At 37.3% G+C, this 17,341-nt stretch overlaps 1 protein-coding gene across 5 annotated transcripts in view; it reads right to left on the bottom strand.

The window, feature by feature from the left end:
* The window catches only part of LOC123323024 (potassium voltage-gated channel protein Shab), a 167,066-nt gene that overhangs the window by 5,245 nt on the left and 144,480 nt on the right, over nt 1-17,341 (bottom strand). For 3 of the 5 annotated variants that reach the window (XM_044911212.1, XM_044911216.1, XM_044911213.1), the window contains one exon: nt 12,184-12,499. In XM_044911212.1, the coding sequence (XP_044767147.1) occupies nt 12,184-12,499 (316 nt within the window). The remainder of the gene's footprint in view (nt 1-12,183; nt 12,500-17,341) is intronic. The other 2 variants (XM_044911214.1, XM_044911215.1) reach the window with 2 other exon arrangements.

Here is a 17,341-nt window from a genome sequence, read left to right as displayed (position 1 = left end):
AAATGTTATTTTTAGTTCTATCTCACAAACGGTTTCATAGAATGAAATGAAATTCGGAACATAGTTTTTCATTCATTTGATGAATTTTTTTCGAGCACGTATTTCAGTTTCCTCATTGTGACCATTACGTACCATAAAAATATCAAAAATTCGAAGAACCCAACTCTTGAAACTAAGTTGGACGCTATTTAATGAATATTTGAACGTTTTCAAAAATAAAAGTTCCATATTTTCTTGTCTGATGAGCCGTTTTCGAGTAATTTGATGTTCAAAAATTAAAAAGTATCCCTGAAATTGGGTAATTTTGGCTGAATACAACTGTAATAACGCACCCCAGTACCTCGATCAGTAGAAGAGCGGCTTTCCACTGATCATGGGGTGATTATTTTTAGATGTTAAATACACAAAAATTGAAGGCCCTCGAAAGGGGAAAAATAATGAGGATCCGGCCCGTCGCACGAAGGACAGGTCTTGAAGTTGAATATTATTATTTCTGGGGAGATGTTTAAATGAAACTCATGAAAAACTTTAACAATTAAATCTATTGGAAAATAAAATTAAAACTTCTCTTACAAATACGCACTCGGTCCAAAACGACCAACAAGAATCTTCAATTTCTTAAACACATGCAAATAAGCGTAAAACAATAAAACATAGTTTCATAACCAAAATCTTGGGTTAAATTTCAACTTCCCAACTTAGCGCTCAATAATAAATCAATACTTTATCAATGAATTTCAGAGGAGCTTTCAAGACTCTGGACGAATAAAAATTGGAACTTTCTACCTTTTCTGCGACTGCTGTTGTCTGACGCTGCCGATGAAAACTTTTCGACACCAGACCTTACCCGCACTTATCGGCGAATTCTTTACACTCAACCGAACTTCCCGCACTTTTCCGTCGCAAACGTTTTTCGTTTTAAAATTTCCTATCCAAAATTTCAACACAATTTTATATCTGGTCGTACTACGAATCAAAATAGACGATCACTCCTCGAATGCTACTTTGCTAATTTTCCGATAAGCTGACTTTAACTTCCAATTATTTCCAAATTTCTTCAACTACCAAATTCCTGATATTCCGGTTCTACTTGAACAAAATCAACAAAAACAAAGGACTGGACTTTTCTCTACACTGAACTTTTCCAAATATCTATGAGCCGACCGAGTCTCTGATTCTATTCCGTGATCTACCTAGACTTTTCTCTTACTTCGTGAAAACCTAATTATTCTAAGTCCCTTTTCTCTATCTTTAATGACTGACTCTACAATGACTTATAATTTCTCTACTTATCCGTACCGACTCGAAGGGGTATATTTTCGATATTTTTCAGATCACGTCCCCGGACCGACTTAAAGGGGTATTATTTTTGATCACGCTCCCCGGACCGACTTAAAGGGGTATTATTTTTGATCACGCTCCCCGGACCGACTCTAAGGGGTATTATTTTTGATCACGCTCCTCGGACCGACTCTAAGGGGTATTATTTTTGATCACGCTCCTCGGACCGACTGACTAACTTTTTCCGATGTAATTTTTCCCCGGTCTTTCTCTCCCACCCTATGGGTGGTACCAAAACGTCCCAAAATCGAAATCATTGGACGATCATTCTTGCTGAGTTGAAAAAATCAGTGTTCCCAAGCTGGGTGGTTACAAGAAAATTTCGGCTACTTCGAATTCTGAGAACTGTTTTCCTCTCAGGGTCTCCAGACTAATAAATCTTTCTTAATCTACATGACTGACCGTTTTCACCCGTTCTGAAGTCCTTATCACCGGATATTGGAATCAATTACATAGGCCGGCGATCGCCGGTTGCTCTCCGAAAACGTACATTGTATCAATATCTGCAGAATTTCTGACTGAGTGACACTAACTCTTTCAACTCTTATCGAGCTGGTCATTATTTAAATTACCGCGACTTAATAATGTCTGATCTCAAGTGCCTCGAAGTATCGTATGTCCAACTAAAAACGCCTCTGCAGCTCGGCTGCAACAATGTATGAATGTTCCAGCGATACCTCGTTTCAATTATCCTAAATTAATTCGAGTTTCTTATTCCGATTTATTACAATACTCCCCCCTTTTAAAAAGTTTTGGCATTGGATGCCACAACTTTTCCTAAATCATCATACATTCGTCCAAAGTCCATCATCTTACTCTTTCCTAAAACTAACATTCACAAACTTAAGTTTCACAAACAAATTTTTCTCACAAGCTACGGTTTCTTCCTTATTACTTAACCTACAAATGCTCTAACAACTCTACTTGTGTAGTAGTCCTTTAAATCACACATCATCTTTTTAAGCTCTATGAACATAAAATAACAAAAAAATCAAACATGAACAAACTAAACCTAAATAGTACATTCTCCGGACAATGGTCATCAAAACAGTTTCTACCCTCATCTTTTCCTTAATCACTTCACAATCTCCAACATGGAGTTCCTTAGGTTCAATTTTCGGAATTCTTTCTCACTATCGCGAACATTCTCACACAACCATAGACATCCTCGGAATCATGTGGAATAACTCTTCAGGTGAAAAACCAAAAGTTACCTCAGGTGGAAAAAGTTTCTTTACATGGAACGCCACTGTTCAACCCGTGCTAATGTCCATATCGTATGATCATCTCGGTTACGAAAACACAAACTCAGTTCGACCTTGTTGACGCGGCACATTATTCGGCGCATCGTTTACCGGCTATGTCTCTCAGTCCAGTGTGGTATCACTATTGGTAAAATTGGGTGTAACCCTGGATATGGCTCGATTTGTTTTTGGTAGCGTATTTTCGACGTTGGATTTTGCTCGCACTTTCTCGTCGTTATTCGTCTCCCTTAAGTTGAAAACATTCTTTACTGAGTGATGCATTTGATTAATAGCAGTTTGGTGAGCTTATCCTATTCCTTCTTTATCGTCAAAATATGTAGTGGACAGTCTATGTCCCGCCGTCTCTAATCTAATTCTCTTCTGGTTGCCTTCCACTCGCATCTCTCGAAAAACCTTTTTAAGCTGAACCATCGTCGTTCCACTGATGACGATTACGTCTACCTCTGGATGATGAATTTCGTGCCTTGTATACGGACCGACATTGTTCCATAAACCGCACTTGATCAGTTCAGAATACCACCGTACACACAAGTCCACATATTGAGTTGAATGTCTCTCATTCTTACGCAAAATTTCCAAACTTTCTAATTCTTTGGCGCACAACTTTTCGAGTTCATGAAGATTCTAACATTTCTGATGAAATAGCCGCAATATCCGGTTTTCCGCACTATAGTATACTATCGCCGTCGCCACCTGGTAACTAAGGTTAATCACCATTCAGAGGTTATCCCACTGATGATGACCTGATGATTATATCTTCCTTCTGGTTGAAAATCTGCCATGGATTGTCTTTCAAAGATACCTTCTGTTGGATATTGATTGGCCAAAACCAACTTATCGACTAAATACAAGAACAACGAAAAAAACACATGCAAAAATCATACAAAAACAATTCATCTCCCATGAGCATGCAATTTAATCATGGAGAAAACAATAATCATAAAATGACCTATCATATACCTAAATAAAACTCAAATCTTATGAAATAGCATGCAGGACGTTGTGCTCACATCAAAGGGTGACCACAACGCTTCTTCATAATCCTTTTCCGACAAGGATTATTTCTTTCTCATTTCATCTACTTCCGATATTCTTTATTGATGATATTTAAAATCATCCATCAGCAAATCACAATTGACCCCTTTTTGTTAACCTAACTTCCAACATGAAGCTCCTAACACAACCGACTATGAAATTTCTTCTAGGAAATCTATCACCTTATAATGACTCTAGGTCCAGCTTAACTCAAAATACTTCAACTCTACAGTGTCTCTTTCAAAACTTCTCATATTTAATACAGCAAACAACCTTTAACTTCAACGATTTCAATCTAAACGAAAATGAACCGACTGCTATATAATGATCAAGGGTTTCTCGGGAGATTAATTCGTTATGACCCTGGCGCTCATCTGACCCAAAAAAACTAAAGAAACCCATCTTTATACCATTCATTTCCCTTACTATAAGTCATTATTACCGGACCTCCTTGTTATTCTACTTATAATCTGTGGAATGGGAAAGGTCGATTATTCCTTTTTCAGGACTATCAGCCAAAATGTCCTGCCACTACCCAGGAAAAAGAAGAAGAAGACCCTTTTCAGGTTGTGACTCTCCGGGTCAGTGAGAGCCCCTGGAATCTGCGAAAGGGCAGGAGTCGATTCACTTCTCCTGACAGGTCAATCCTACAGATTTTCCTGCCGCTACCCTGATCTCCTATCTGATTAGGTTGGGCTCCATCTATCTGGGGGACGCCTAATCCTGGTAGACCTCCTTACCACCCTTTCTGCTTCCTCTTGATCGTTCTCCATTACCTCCTCCTCATCATTGCTCTCTAATCCCGTGTCTGAATTCCGTGTATGTCTCCCATACCCCTGTGGAACCATTATCGGATGAAACCTCCGAGGTTTCCCTATTTCCGAATCTGTCTCACTAAAATCCTCAAATCTTTCCTCTCTTCCTGACAAATGTTTGTCAGGGCGCTTTTTCCGAACCTTTGCGACATAAGGCTTCAGCCTGTTTACTCGAACAATTCTGCTCTCCCATCCCCCACATTTTCGTATCCTACAGGTTACCGAATCAAACACTTCCTTGATCCTGTATGGCCCTAACCATTTCTTTCCCAATTTTTCAGATACCTCCTTGAAATATACCAAGTCTCCTACCCTAAATTCCATCATCTGATCTTCCTCTGTATTGACGTCCCATGATACTCGTTTACTTGATTTCGACCCCCTGGGTCTATTTTCCTCTTGATACTCCACTTCGTTCGTATCCACTACTATTTCAGTAAACTTCTCTTTGCACCTTTTTCCTTGTTCCCTGTTATCATCCTCATCTCTCTGTTTCTTCCTAGTATAACCGGTACTACTTTTTAAATTCTTCCGAATTTCCTTCCCAGTTCCTTCCATGCAACTCCTTTGTTCATGGCAAACATCAGTTTCCCAGTTACGCCCCTGATCTACGTCGATCATCTGCTCTACGTTATCGATTATTCCCATATTCGATTCTGCCAACTGGCATTCCTCCGTCGCGACCGTCCTTGGCACGCGTTCCCTATTCCCTGACCACTTTTCACGTTGGTACCCAGTGTTATTCCCAGCCATTTCCGTATTTCTCGGTCCATTTCCAAAATTCCTAATATTTTTATTTGGAAGTATTATTTCCAAGTCCTGTTCGGGTCTCCCCTTGAATTTTTCATTACGAATTCCTAAATCCTTTTGAATTCCTTCCGCAAGTCCTACCGCGGAACTAGCTGGCAGGACCCAACCACCTGTTCCTGTACCGACTGTCCTATCAATTCCGTCAACGATTCCCTTGTTATTCTGTTCATTTTCCGTTTTACCCTTAACTCCCACTTGGACACTGGCATCCTTAAATAATTTCACCTTTGGCTTTATACCTTCGAAATTCTCCGTCTGCGTACCGGACTCCTTAAACTGTGCCCTAATTTCCACATTGTCCTTCGGTTCCCTTAACCGTTCCCCATTTGTGTCACTTTTGACACCATCTTCCGCGTACGACTTATCCTCCAGTACAGTTTTCCCTGCGTTCCTCTCAAATCCGGTTTTCCTACGAACAACTTCCCTGAAGTTTCCGTTGACTTGAATCGTTCCGGTAAATCCCTTACTATCTTCATCTTCCGCACATAATTCGCCTTCTATATCCCTTTTATTCAAAAATTCGAATCTCCTACCCCACATCATAACGGACGGCTCCCCTTCATAACTAATAAGTGCCTCATTTGCACTGAGAAAATCTCTCCCTAAAATAACTTGGACGTTCCCTAACATAGAGTCATCACACAAGATAACCGTCCAAGTTGTACCTAACTTTCCTCCTACAGGTCCCACCAAAATATTGGCCGTACCCCAGGTACGTAAACTATGACCTGTTACACTCGTCAACCGGTAGTCGACCTCCTCTCTATTTATTCCATCTTCTGGAATTATACTCCTATTTACAAGAGTCACCGCGGCTCCTGTATCTACCAAACAACGCCTCGTCCTTCCATTTATGTTTAATTTAATCATGTGAGGTGCATCAAATAACCCTCCGGAATTCACTTCCGGGATCACCATTACCGAACGATTCTTACTTTCCCCCTTATATACATGCCCCCCTGGCATCCCCGAATAAACCTGCCCTTTTAGAAATTTCCGGCCACTATCCCGGCAGGTGGATTTTGGCCCTCCCCGTTTAAATCTTCTTGTCTCTTCGACTGAGACCCCCTCGAAAATGGAGGCGATCGTTTAGGAATAGCTCCCGTACTTCGCCCCCCTTCCTGATCAGCATTTCTTCCTATCTCCTTGCTTTCACGTTGACCCCAGGCCATATTTGCTTCACCCCCTCCTCCAGGGGGTGTAGTTCTCCGTATTCTATTTTTCGAAAAATTCTCTCGTCCCTGACGATTTTGTCTTGGGCAATCCCTAGCCCAATGACCCTTTTGTCCGCAACTATAACAACCTCCCTGCGTCCTTTGCCCTGATCTGTTATTATTCCTACACTCTCTCGCAAAATGACCCGGTCTACCACAAGAATAACATTGCGCTGTATTCTTCTTTGTCTCTGCAAATTTTCTAATATTCCCCCTTTCATCCTTCGAGTCGTGCCCCTTTTTCCCGCAATGTTGACATCCCTCCGTTGCATCTACCGCCGATACCCTCATATTTGATGTCCTTCCTTGTATCATCCTTGTTGCGGTCTCTTGTAATTTGACCAGTCCTTCCGCTTTTTCTAAATCTAGGTTTTCTTCTCTTAATAAAGCTACCCCCATATCTTTCATCAAGTCTTTGCGCAACCCTGTTTTAAACTGATTTAATATCAACTCTTTATTTTTCTTTTTGATTCCCGCTTGTTCGTCTAGCGATGCTCCGCCCAAATCTTCCCGGAGTAATTCCGCGCCTATAATCCGCAGCCTAGTACAAAATGATGAAACATCTTCATCATGTCGCTGGAAACAACGACTTAAATTCCACTGACTCTCCCCTGGCAATTTTGATGGGGTAAATTTTAAAATTAGCCGCTGTTTCAATTCCGAGTATTTCAATTTATCATACGCCTCATCAGACTGAAAATATTCGTACGCCGCGCCTGTCAGTTTTAATTTCAATAGAGTAAGGGTTTCTTCCTCACTCCATCCGTCCAATTTCGATCTCAGCTCTAATTTGTCGAAGTACCGCTTCGCGTCTTTTCCCGAAAAACTATCAAGGGTTGTCGCAATCATCCCCAACGAATACATAAACGGAAATCTCATAACATCTTTCTCAACCACCGCAGGGGTGGTAGCACTAGCACTAGCCGCCGGCAACATTTTCAAAACTTTGTGAACAACCTCAATAACAATTAAATCCGAAAACTGTCTGTAATCTCCGCAAATTAGACGAGGAAAACAAAACAATTATATCAGATTCACGATATTTCAAAGTCTGAATCAAGTATTCCTATTCAAAAAAAAAACTCCCAAAATACGCTGCGCACACACGATAGAATTAATCAAACTATAAACGCCAAATACTCTCCCTATTCAAATTATATCAACCTTATATGGAAACGCCCTGAAAGAAAAATTATATCACCAAAAAGATATATTATCCTGAACGCAACTGTGATCCCAAAAATAATTAACGCCCTGAAAAAATAATTATATCTCAACAGCAAAATAAAATTCAATAAACAATGTCCTGAAAAAAAAAACTGCAACCCTATCTTGTCCTAACTTTCCGAATTATTCTGTAAATCAAACCGATCCAAAAATTATATCCAACTGACTTAAAATTCCGAAATATTCTGACGTTCACTTGATCAAAACACTTAACTTGAAATTACCAAAATTCAAAATTTCCCTTAATTGAAACAATTAAATTCAAATGACCGCAATTCAAAATTATTTTAGCCTCCAAATTGATAAAAAAAATAATTCAAATGATTTCACCCTTAAAACCGTGTTCAAATTCTAATAAAACAGCATTAAAAACGTCTCAATTTTTTTCTTATCTGCTTTTTCTAAATTGATCTTAAATTCACAAGAAAAAAAAAAATTTGAATGAAACTAACTAATTCTCAAACCCACTTTTTTTAACAAAATTACCGATCATTCGACTAGTCACCGATAACCACAAAATGAATTATTAAACACGCCAAAGAATTATAACTTGATTGACGACTTTTCTTCTAAAATTTTTCGATAAACTACACGTCTAAATTCAATAAATCCGCGCACACAACTTTGCGTTCAAAATCTTACGTAATTGATACTCAACAACAAAAAAAAATTTTAAAAATTATTCACTTCAAAACCATCAAATTCCTGCAAAATCAAAAATTTCAAAACACACAGTAATATACACTTCAAAAAAAATGATTCACCTGAAAACAATAAAAGAAAAAAAAATATCTTTCACCATCAGCCAAGAATGCAACCTCAAAACAATAAAATTATCGCGAAAAATTAAACTCAAATCTTCAATACTGATCAACTACTTTATCAATTTTTCTTAACGTTTCCATCAATCAATTAATTAAATCTTCCACAAATTATTGAACACCAACGTTCTTCACGAATAAAATTTTCCAACTATCTCCCGATTAGAACTTGATAACTTATCCGATTTTAAAATAAAATTCTGATCCACTACAACGAAGAGTAACTAACGAACTTTTATCCAACTCTACTCAACTTTCTCTAATATCACGGCAGCTAGACTTGAACGAAAACAAAAATTTCTGTTCCCGACTCTACTTATCACTTTTCACAACATAACTAGATTATTCTCTTGAAACAAACAAAAATCGACGCAAAATGAAACTATTCTTGGCAATAGAAATAACTCAGAGTTCCTTCATCCGAAAGTCCTCAAATTCATTGATATAATCGCAAGTAAATCCATCAATCAACCCTTAATAAACCCCAAAAATTCTTAAAATAAAATTCTCTCAATACTTCTACAATGGCTCCGATTGAATTATTGGATTTTATCTCGACTCACTCCAGAAACAACTAAAACTTTAAAAATAAACTTCTCAAATAAAACAATTTTGGTATTCTACCCCAGAAAAATCAACTTAAATCCCACCGCTGTCACCAGTGTAATAACGCACCCCAGTACCTCGATCAGTAGAAGAGCGGCTTTCCACTGATCATGGGGTGATTATTTTTAGATGTTAAATACACAAAAATTGAAGGCCCTCGAAAGGGGAAAAATAATGAGGATCCGGCCCGTCGCACGAAGGACAGGTCTTGAAGTTGAATATTATTATTTCTGGGGAGATGTTTAAATGAAACTCATGAAAAACTTTAACAATTAAATCTATTGGAAAATAAAATTAAAACTTCTCTTACAAATACGCACTCGGTCCAAAACGACCAACAAGAATCTTCAATTTCTTAAACACATGCAAATAAGCGTAAAACAATAAAACATAGTTTCATAACCAAAATCTTGGGTTAAATTTCAACTTCCCAACTTAGCGCTCAATAATAAATCAATACTTTATCAATGAATTTCAGAGGAGCTTTCAAGACTCTGGACGAATAAAAATTGGAACTTTCTACCTTTTCTGCGACTGCTGTTGTCTGACGCTGCCGATGAAAACTTTTCGACACCAGACCTTACCCGCACTTATCGGCGAATTCTTTACACTCAACCGAACTTCCCGCACTTTTCCGTCGCAAACGTTTTTCGTTTTAAAATTTCCTATCCAAAATTTCAACACAATTTTATATCTGGTCGTACTACGAATCAAAATAGACGATCACTCCTCGAATGCTACTTTGCTAATTTTCCGATAAGCTGACTTTAACTTCCAATTATTTCCAAATTTCTTCAACTACCAAATTCCTGATATTCCGGTTCTACTTGAACAAAATCAACAAAAACAAAGGACTGGACTTTTCTCTACACTGAACTTTTCCAAATATCTATGAGCCGACCGAGTCTCTGATTCTATTCCGTGATCTACCTAGACTTTTCTCTTACTTCGTGAAAACCTAATTATTCTAAGTCCCTTTTCTCTATCTTTAATGACTGACTCTACAATGACTTATAATTTCTCTACTTATCCGTACCGACTCGAAGGGGTATATTTTCGATATTTTTCAGATCACGTCCCCGGACCGACTTAAAGGGGTATTATTTTTGATCACGCTCCCCGGACCGACTTAAAGGGGTATTATTTTTGATCACGCTCCCCGGACCGACTCTAAGGGGTATTATTTTTGATCACGCTCCTCGGACCGACTCTAAGGGGTATTATTTTTGATCACGCTCCTCGGACCGACTGACTAACTTTTTCCGATGTAATTTTTCCCCGGTCTTTCTCTCCCACCCTATGGGTGGTACCAAAACGTCCCAAAATCGAAATCATTGGACGATCATTCTTGCTGAGTTGAAAAAATCAGTGTTCCCAAGCTGGGTGGTTACAAGAAAATTTCGGCTACTTCGAATTCTGAGAACTGTTTTCCTCTCAGGGTCTCCAGACTAATAAATCTTTCTTAATCTACATGACTGACCGTTTTCACCCGTTCTGAAGTCCTTATCACCGGATATTGGAATCAATTACATAGGCCGGCGATCGCCGGTTGCTCTCCGAAAACGTACATTGTATCAATATCTGCAGAATTTCTGACTGAGTGACACTAACTCTTTCAACTCTTATCGAGCTGGTCATTATTTAAATTACCGCGACTTAATAATGTCTGATCTCAAGTGCCTCGAAGTATCGTATGTCCAACTAAAAACGCCTCTGCAGCTCGGCTGCAACAATGTATGAATGTTCCAGCGATACCTCGTTTCAATTATCCTAAATTAATTCGAGTTTCTTATTCCGATTTATTACACAACTCTGTTTGAAATATCCACAGATGTTTAGTGTCACAGAGTTACCTAGTTATTCTGAAGGTAACTGAAGGTTTTTCCAGGGGTGGCACAGCTAATTATGAAAACTTAAAATGGCTATATTTCTTTATCAGGGCCGAATCGGAAAAAAATGGTATGGGAAGAAAGTGTTTCCTTTGACCTCGAGAATCTACTCTTGAAATACCTATTTGTCTCACTTGACAACTCATCTACAAATCGCTAGAAGTGCTCAAATATCAGTCAAGTTCTCTGCTTTTTAGCCAAGAAACGCAGCAAACTACTAACTAGTCGGCCAGATGTTCAGCCGACAGCAGCCGACACCGATATCCAGATAAACACACATGTATTATACATGTGGTAGGGTATTTATTATATTCATATGTGACGTTTAAAGGTTACTCGTTGAATTTTGTAACAGAACCATACGTTCATTTCACCTATAAAATTAACGTTACTTTATAGTTACCAATACAAAACGTGTCCCCAAAAGTTTATTCAATAAGGAGTAAAAAACATTGGAACATTGAAATGCTTGTTAAATAAGAAATAATTCAACCAATAAGAAACGTTTCCAAATTTTTCTGACTTAAATTATATTCAATAAGCAATAAGAATCTTTACTTTAGAGTTGTATACAAAATATTTCAACTAACCACCAAAATATAAAACGTTTCCGCATCGTATCTTCTCAACGTTTATTCAGTAAGAAGTAAGAAATATAACATTAACGCTGAATAAGACACCATTCAACAACCCCTTTAGCAATCAAGAGAGGTGTCCTTAATTATCTCGTCTTCTTAACGTTTATTCAATGAGATGTAAAAACGTTGAATTAATTGTTTGCACAAAATAAAATAGAAATATTTCTTCAAAATCAATGCAGTCCAAGAAACATTGTTGAAACGTTTAAAATGGATAGAAACATTGTTTAAAATATATGAACAATCAACGTAGATTCAACCGATAATGTCAACCTAACCTGAATTCTAAAATTCGACGTGAAATTCTGGAGGTATTTTGAAGTTTAGACCTCGTATCCCAGCAACTTTATTTCGAAACGAAAATGCAACGTTATTTTAACGTTATATTTTTTTTCAGAAATAATCGGTAACATAACGTTATTATGGAACCAGGATGAAACATATTTAATAAATCATAACGTTTTTTATAGTACATATAAACATATCTGTGTTTATTTGGATTTCAGTCGTTTTGCCACTCACCTAGGAGCCAGTTGGGACTTGAGGTTCCGCGTCCTTTCCAGTTCTTGCTGATAAGTAGGAAGAGTCTTAGCAGTCTTATGTCGAGAGGGCGGGGAGGGCAAGCGTCTATTTGGGGAATATTCACTTCCGGAACCGACGTCATACAACGACGTATTGTCCGATATCAAACGTTCACTTTCTGGATCACCACCGTTCTTATTGCCACTACTGTCCGATTTCTTCAATATCGACTTGTTCCTCCTATGGTGCTCCAGCTGGGGGCTCTGCCTACTGTCTATGGAATCTACTGACAAAGTGGATTTACTACTATTTCTTCCTGAAACGGCAAAATAAATTTAATGGGTGAGCAGATAAGCGGTGTTGATGAACCGTCGACCTTAGATCACGCAAGTTATTCTTCGAGAAAATGATCAGTTGGGTCCCCAATGATATATAAATTTAGTCCTGAGTTTCGACTTTAAAGATTTCACCTTTGTCACCTTAGCTATCGTCTGGGTGTCTTTAGGAATTGATTATACTTTAGAGATCGAGGTCATGAAACTTTAACCCTCGACTATTAGTAAAAAAAAATTGAATTATGTTCGTAAAAACATTGACTTTGCAAACAAGTGGTGTACCAGGATTTTGGCTTATGGCCTGAGTGAAAATGCGCTAGAAATACAGTAAACTTCTATACCGATCAAAACTTGACCTTGGTAATCTGAAGTGAAATGTTCCTCACATATTAATGAGACAAACAAAGATGGTTTTCTGCTTATTTGAGGTCTTTCTTGCAGCATCCCGATGTACGATTAAAGACCGAAATATAGATGATATGGCCAATGGACCCAATGGTTGTATTATCCTGATCTTTAGCTTTTTATTCGGAAAAACCTCTTTGAAATGGGACTCTCAATACTGCATTGTGTAAAAACAAAAACAGTGAACTATGGCAGTGATATTTCTTGAAATAACAGAAAGTTTAAAAAATAAATAGCTTTCTAGTGATAAAGAGAATTTAATGAACTCCATTAAACTTGAATATTTTGTTTTGAATTAGTTGACATACGATTGTTCGAAAACCCTTAAAAAAAATAAAAAAATACGTAAAATTTCAATAATTGTGCAATACTTTCCGCCAATATGAGAAGTTATGTTAAGTTGCAAAATGGCGAATGCGTTGGTCAGAAATCAGTGAAAAATTGCTGAATTTCCATGCGATTAATATTATTGTATCGATGTTTTATATGTATCAAGATGGCGGATTCTGAAGATGTGTCGGAAGATCTCCCAATGATAACTGAAATGAACTTCAGAGAAAAATCATTTAAATGTTGTCAGAATAAAACAAATAAAACACTTATTTGTGTAGAGTGTGGTAACATCTATCATCAATCCTGTGCTACTAGAAATAAAATGAAGTGCAAGAAAATATGTGACACCAGAATAGTGTGCTGTGAAACCGCAAAGAACAAAAACACCGAAAATGAAGTAAGTGAACTTGAGAGAATAAAAGTAGAAAATGAATTCTTAAAAAAACTGTTACAAGAAAAAGAGGATAAATATAACCTATTATTAGAAAATAATAATTTATTAAAAATCAATAATCAATTTCTCCAAGAAAAAATTGCAGCTGGTTTGAAATCAGATAAGGAGCCAGAAATAAATACAACAGATAAACATACTCGACACAAGGGGGCAAGAACACAAACAAACCCGGCTGATCGCATTAAAAATAAAACACCAGTTTGGCAACAAATACTGATAGATAAAGATACCCAGATAAATTCTTCACATTCTAAACAACCGGAAAATGATGTTGGAAATAAAAACAATGAATTTTCCAGTAAAATTCTTGGAAACTCGAATGACGTAAATTACCAGCAAAATAGTGAGTTTGAAACAGAAACCAGCAATTGGAAGGAAGTCAATCACAAAAATAAGAGAAAGGTTAAACCTTTTCAGAAAAAAACAATTGGAACAGCTGAAAATGATGAGAATAAAGGTGATTTCTGCGGGGAAGAGAAGAAGGTTTGGCTTTACATATACAGAGTTAAAAGCCAGGTGACAGAAAATAATATAAAAGATTACTTAATGAAAAAACCTGGTTTCCAAAACAAAGAAATAACTGTTAAAGAACTAGCAACAAATGGGGCACGTAAGAGTTTTTGTGTCACTGCACCATTTGGAAAAAGGGAGGAGATGTATGAGGCAAGCTTCTGGCCGGTTGGTGTTGGAGTTAAACGTTTCAGTTTCATTAAACATCGAGAACTAAATGAGGGAGCAAATTTTTTGGATCAAATGAGAGTAACGAAGTAAATATCAAAAATACCACAAAAAAGGAAAAACAATGTTCAGTCTATTTCACTGGAATGTCCAATGTTTGGGTACTGCAATTGACGAATTGGAATTTGAGTTGAGGAACCATCCGGAGTGTGCTATGGTGTGTTTAACCGAACATTGGAAGAGTAAAGAGCAATTAGAAGTCATGGCAATGAAAAATTTCAGACTGGTTTCAAGTTTCTGTAGAGACCAAAATAAACACGGAGGATCAGCAGTATACATAAGAGAAGACATAAGATGTAAACCATTGAGGAAGTTGTCAAAGTTGAGTGTCAGTGGTGTCTTCGAATGTGCTGCTGTTGAGTGTTGTGTTGGGGGTACTGTTATGGTGGCCTCGATCTATCGTCCCAGTGGCTCAGATAGTAGTAGTAGTAGTAATATTTATTTTCCATAAATTACATCAATTGTACAATTAATGCTAAATATGGAATTGTCAATATCGAATTGAATTGGATCTATCGTCTCCTTTCTAAATATTCCTGTATTGTATAAGGTTCTAATCTAATCAGAAAATCATGTATTTTGCTTTTGAAGCTTCTGAAGTACTTCACTTGTTGTAATTCTGCTGGCAGTGCGTTGAAAACAGTTATGCAAGTGTAAAAACATCCTTTTTCATATATAGTTAATCGGTGTCTTGGGTATATGTAATTTTCATTTCTTAGGCTTTTTGTTTTAAGATCTTCAAATAAATCGCTGTTTTTGAACATGAAAATTAGGAGCTCATATATATAAAGTCCGCAGAGCGTCATGATATTGTTACTCCTGAAATGTCCTCTGCAGCTGCATATTCGGTTCAACCCTAGGATGGTTCTGAGGACTCCCTTTTGTATTCTGAAAACCCTCTCGACATCTGTGCTCTGACCCCAAAAGATCACACCGTATCTGAGGACAGACTCAAATCCAGCATGGTATACATTTTTTATAGTTTTGATGTCAACGTATTTTTTTATTATTCTCATTGAATACCATGTACTATTTAGTTTTCCAGTAATCATGTCGATGTGTGATTCCCAGTTAAGATGTTCATCTAGCATAAGTCCAAGGAATTTTACTTGTTTGGCTGTTTTGATTTCCTTGTTGTCGATTGTCACTGTTGTTGGTGTTTGTTGCCTCGATCTGGATGTCTTGAAATATATAACATTGGTCTTGTCTTCATTTAAAATTAGTCCATTTCCTGCTATCCACTCTTTAATGTTTTGCATGCATCTTTCCATTAGGTCTGTCAAAAGGTTAACTTCTACCGACTTCAGCAAGATATTGGTGTCATCTGCAAAGTTCACAAGCTCACATTGAACATTTTTAATGCTTCCAGCCATATCGTTGGTAAAAATTAGGAATAGCAATGCTCCTAGAGTACTACCTTGTACAACGCCTATTTCTTCCATTAGCATGAGTTCTGAGTTATAATTTTTCCCTTCTTTTGTTATTTCTACCTTTTGTGTCCTTCCAGTGAGGTACGATCTTATCCACTGCAGTGCCTTGCCTCTTATTCCATATTCTTCCAACTTTCTTAACAGTAATTCATGTCCCACGCTATCGTATGCTTTAGTAAGGTCTAGAAATATTCCCGTTGTGAATTCCATGTTTTCGAATCCTTCAAGTATTAGGTTAGTGAATCTGTGTACTGCTGTGACAACTGACCGGTTCTTTCTGTATGCATGTTGACTGTCTTCCAAAAATTGGTTAACTTCGAGGAATTCCATAACTCTTGTCAAGATTACTTTCTCAAAGATTTTTGAGAAGGATGAAAGTAAGCTGATTGGTCTGTAATTTTCTACACTTTCTCTGTCTCCTTTTTTATATAACGGTTTAACCAGAGCAGTTTTTAAAGTTTGTGGGAAGATACCATAAGTAAACGAATTGTTGATTATATGAGTTAACGGTTTGCTTAACTGTTCTGCGCAGATTTTCAATATAGGCACAGGAATCTCATCCAAACCAGTGCTCCACTTGTTTTTCAGTTTGTTGATGGTTTCAATGGTTTCACTTTCTGTTACCGGGTTTAGGAATAGTGAGTTAGCTTTTTTGGATATCTTAAATTTAAACTCAACTTTATCCTTGTTACTCATTAAATTTTTTATATTTAGGATGAAGTGCTGGTTCAGTTGGTTTGCTACTTCATATGGTTTACCAGGTATATGGCAGCTTACATTTTTACCATCTCCTTTTATTTGCTTAACAACATTCCAAACAGTTCTTGCCTTGTTCTGCGACTTGGAAATCTGATCATTATACATTTTTTTCCTGAAATCAGTTAAGAGTTGGTCATAATATTTTTTAGTGCGTTGATATTCTTGTGAGAAATTTGGATCCATTGTTTTCAACATGAATAGTGTGTCTAATCGATTTTTAACTTCGGTTATTTCTGGAGAATTGTATTTGATTCTTTTGGATTTCTTTTTCGACTTGATTTTCCTGAAACAATGGTTGAATATAGGTTTAAATGTGTTCATGAAACATTGAAACTGTTCGTCGACTTTTGAGTTTTCAACATCATATAGAGAGTTCCAATCTTCTTGTGTGATGATTTCGATAAATTCCCTTTTGTTCTTTTCTGAATAATCCCTGTAATAACTTTGATGATTGTTTTCTGTTAGTTTGCTGTTGAAGCTTAATTTTTGTCCGAAATGATCTGCCATGTGGTGGTTAAATACTTCTGAGTGGTAGCATTCCACGTTGGTGAATATGTTGTCAATGCATGTCCGTGATGTATGTGTGACCCTTGTGTAATCGTGAACAGTTCTTTCTAAGTTGTAGGATTTAAAAAGGTTCAACACTTCGGTAGAGTTCTGTGACCTTACTGAGAAATCTATATTGAAATCTCCTGTTACCATAA

Source organism: Coccinella septempunctata, chromosome 1, assembly GCF_907165205.1.
Source record: "Coccinella septempunctata chromosome 1, icCocSept1.1, whole genome shotgun sequence".
NCBI lineage: Eukaryota > Metazoa > Arthropoda > Insecta > Coleoptera > Coccinellidae > Coccinella > Coccinella septempunctata.
The sequence above is the reverse complement of the archived record's forward strand: the minus strand, read 5'-3'. Positions and strand labels throughout refer to the sequence as shown.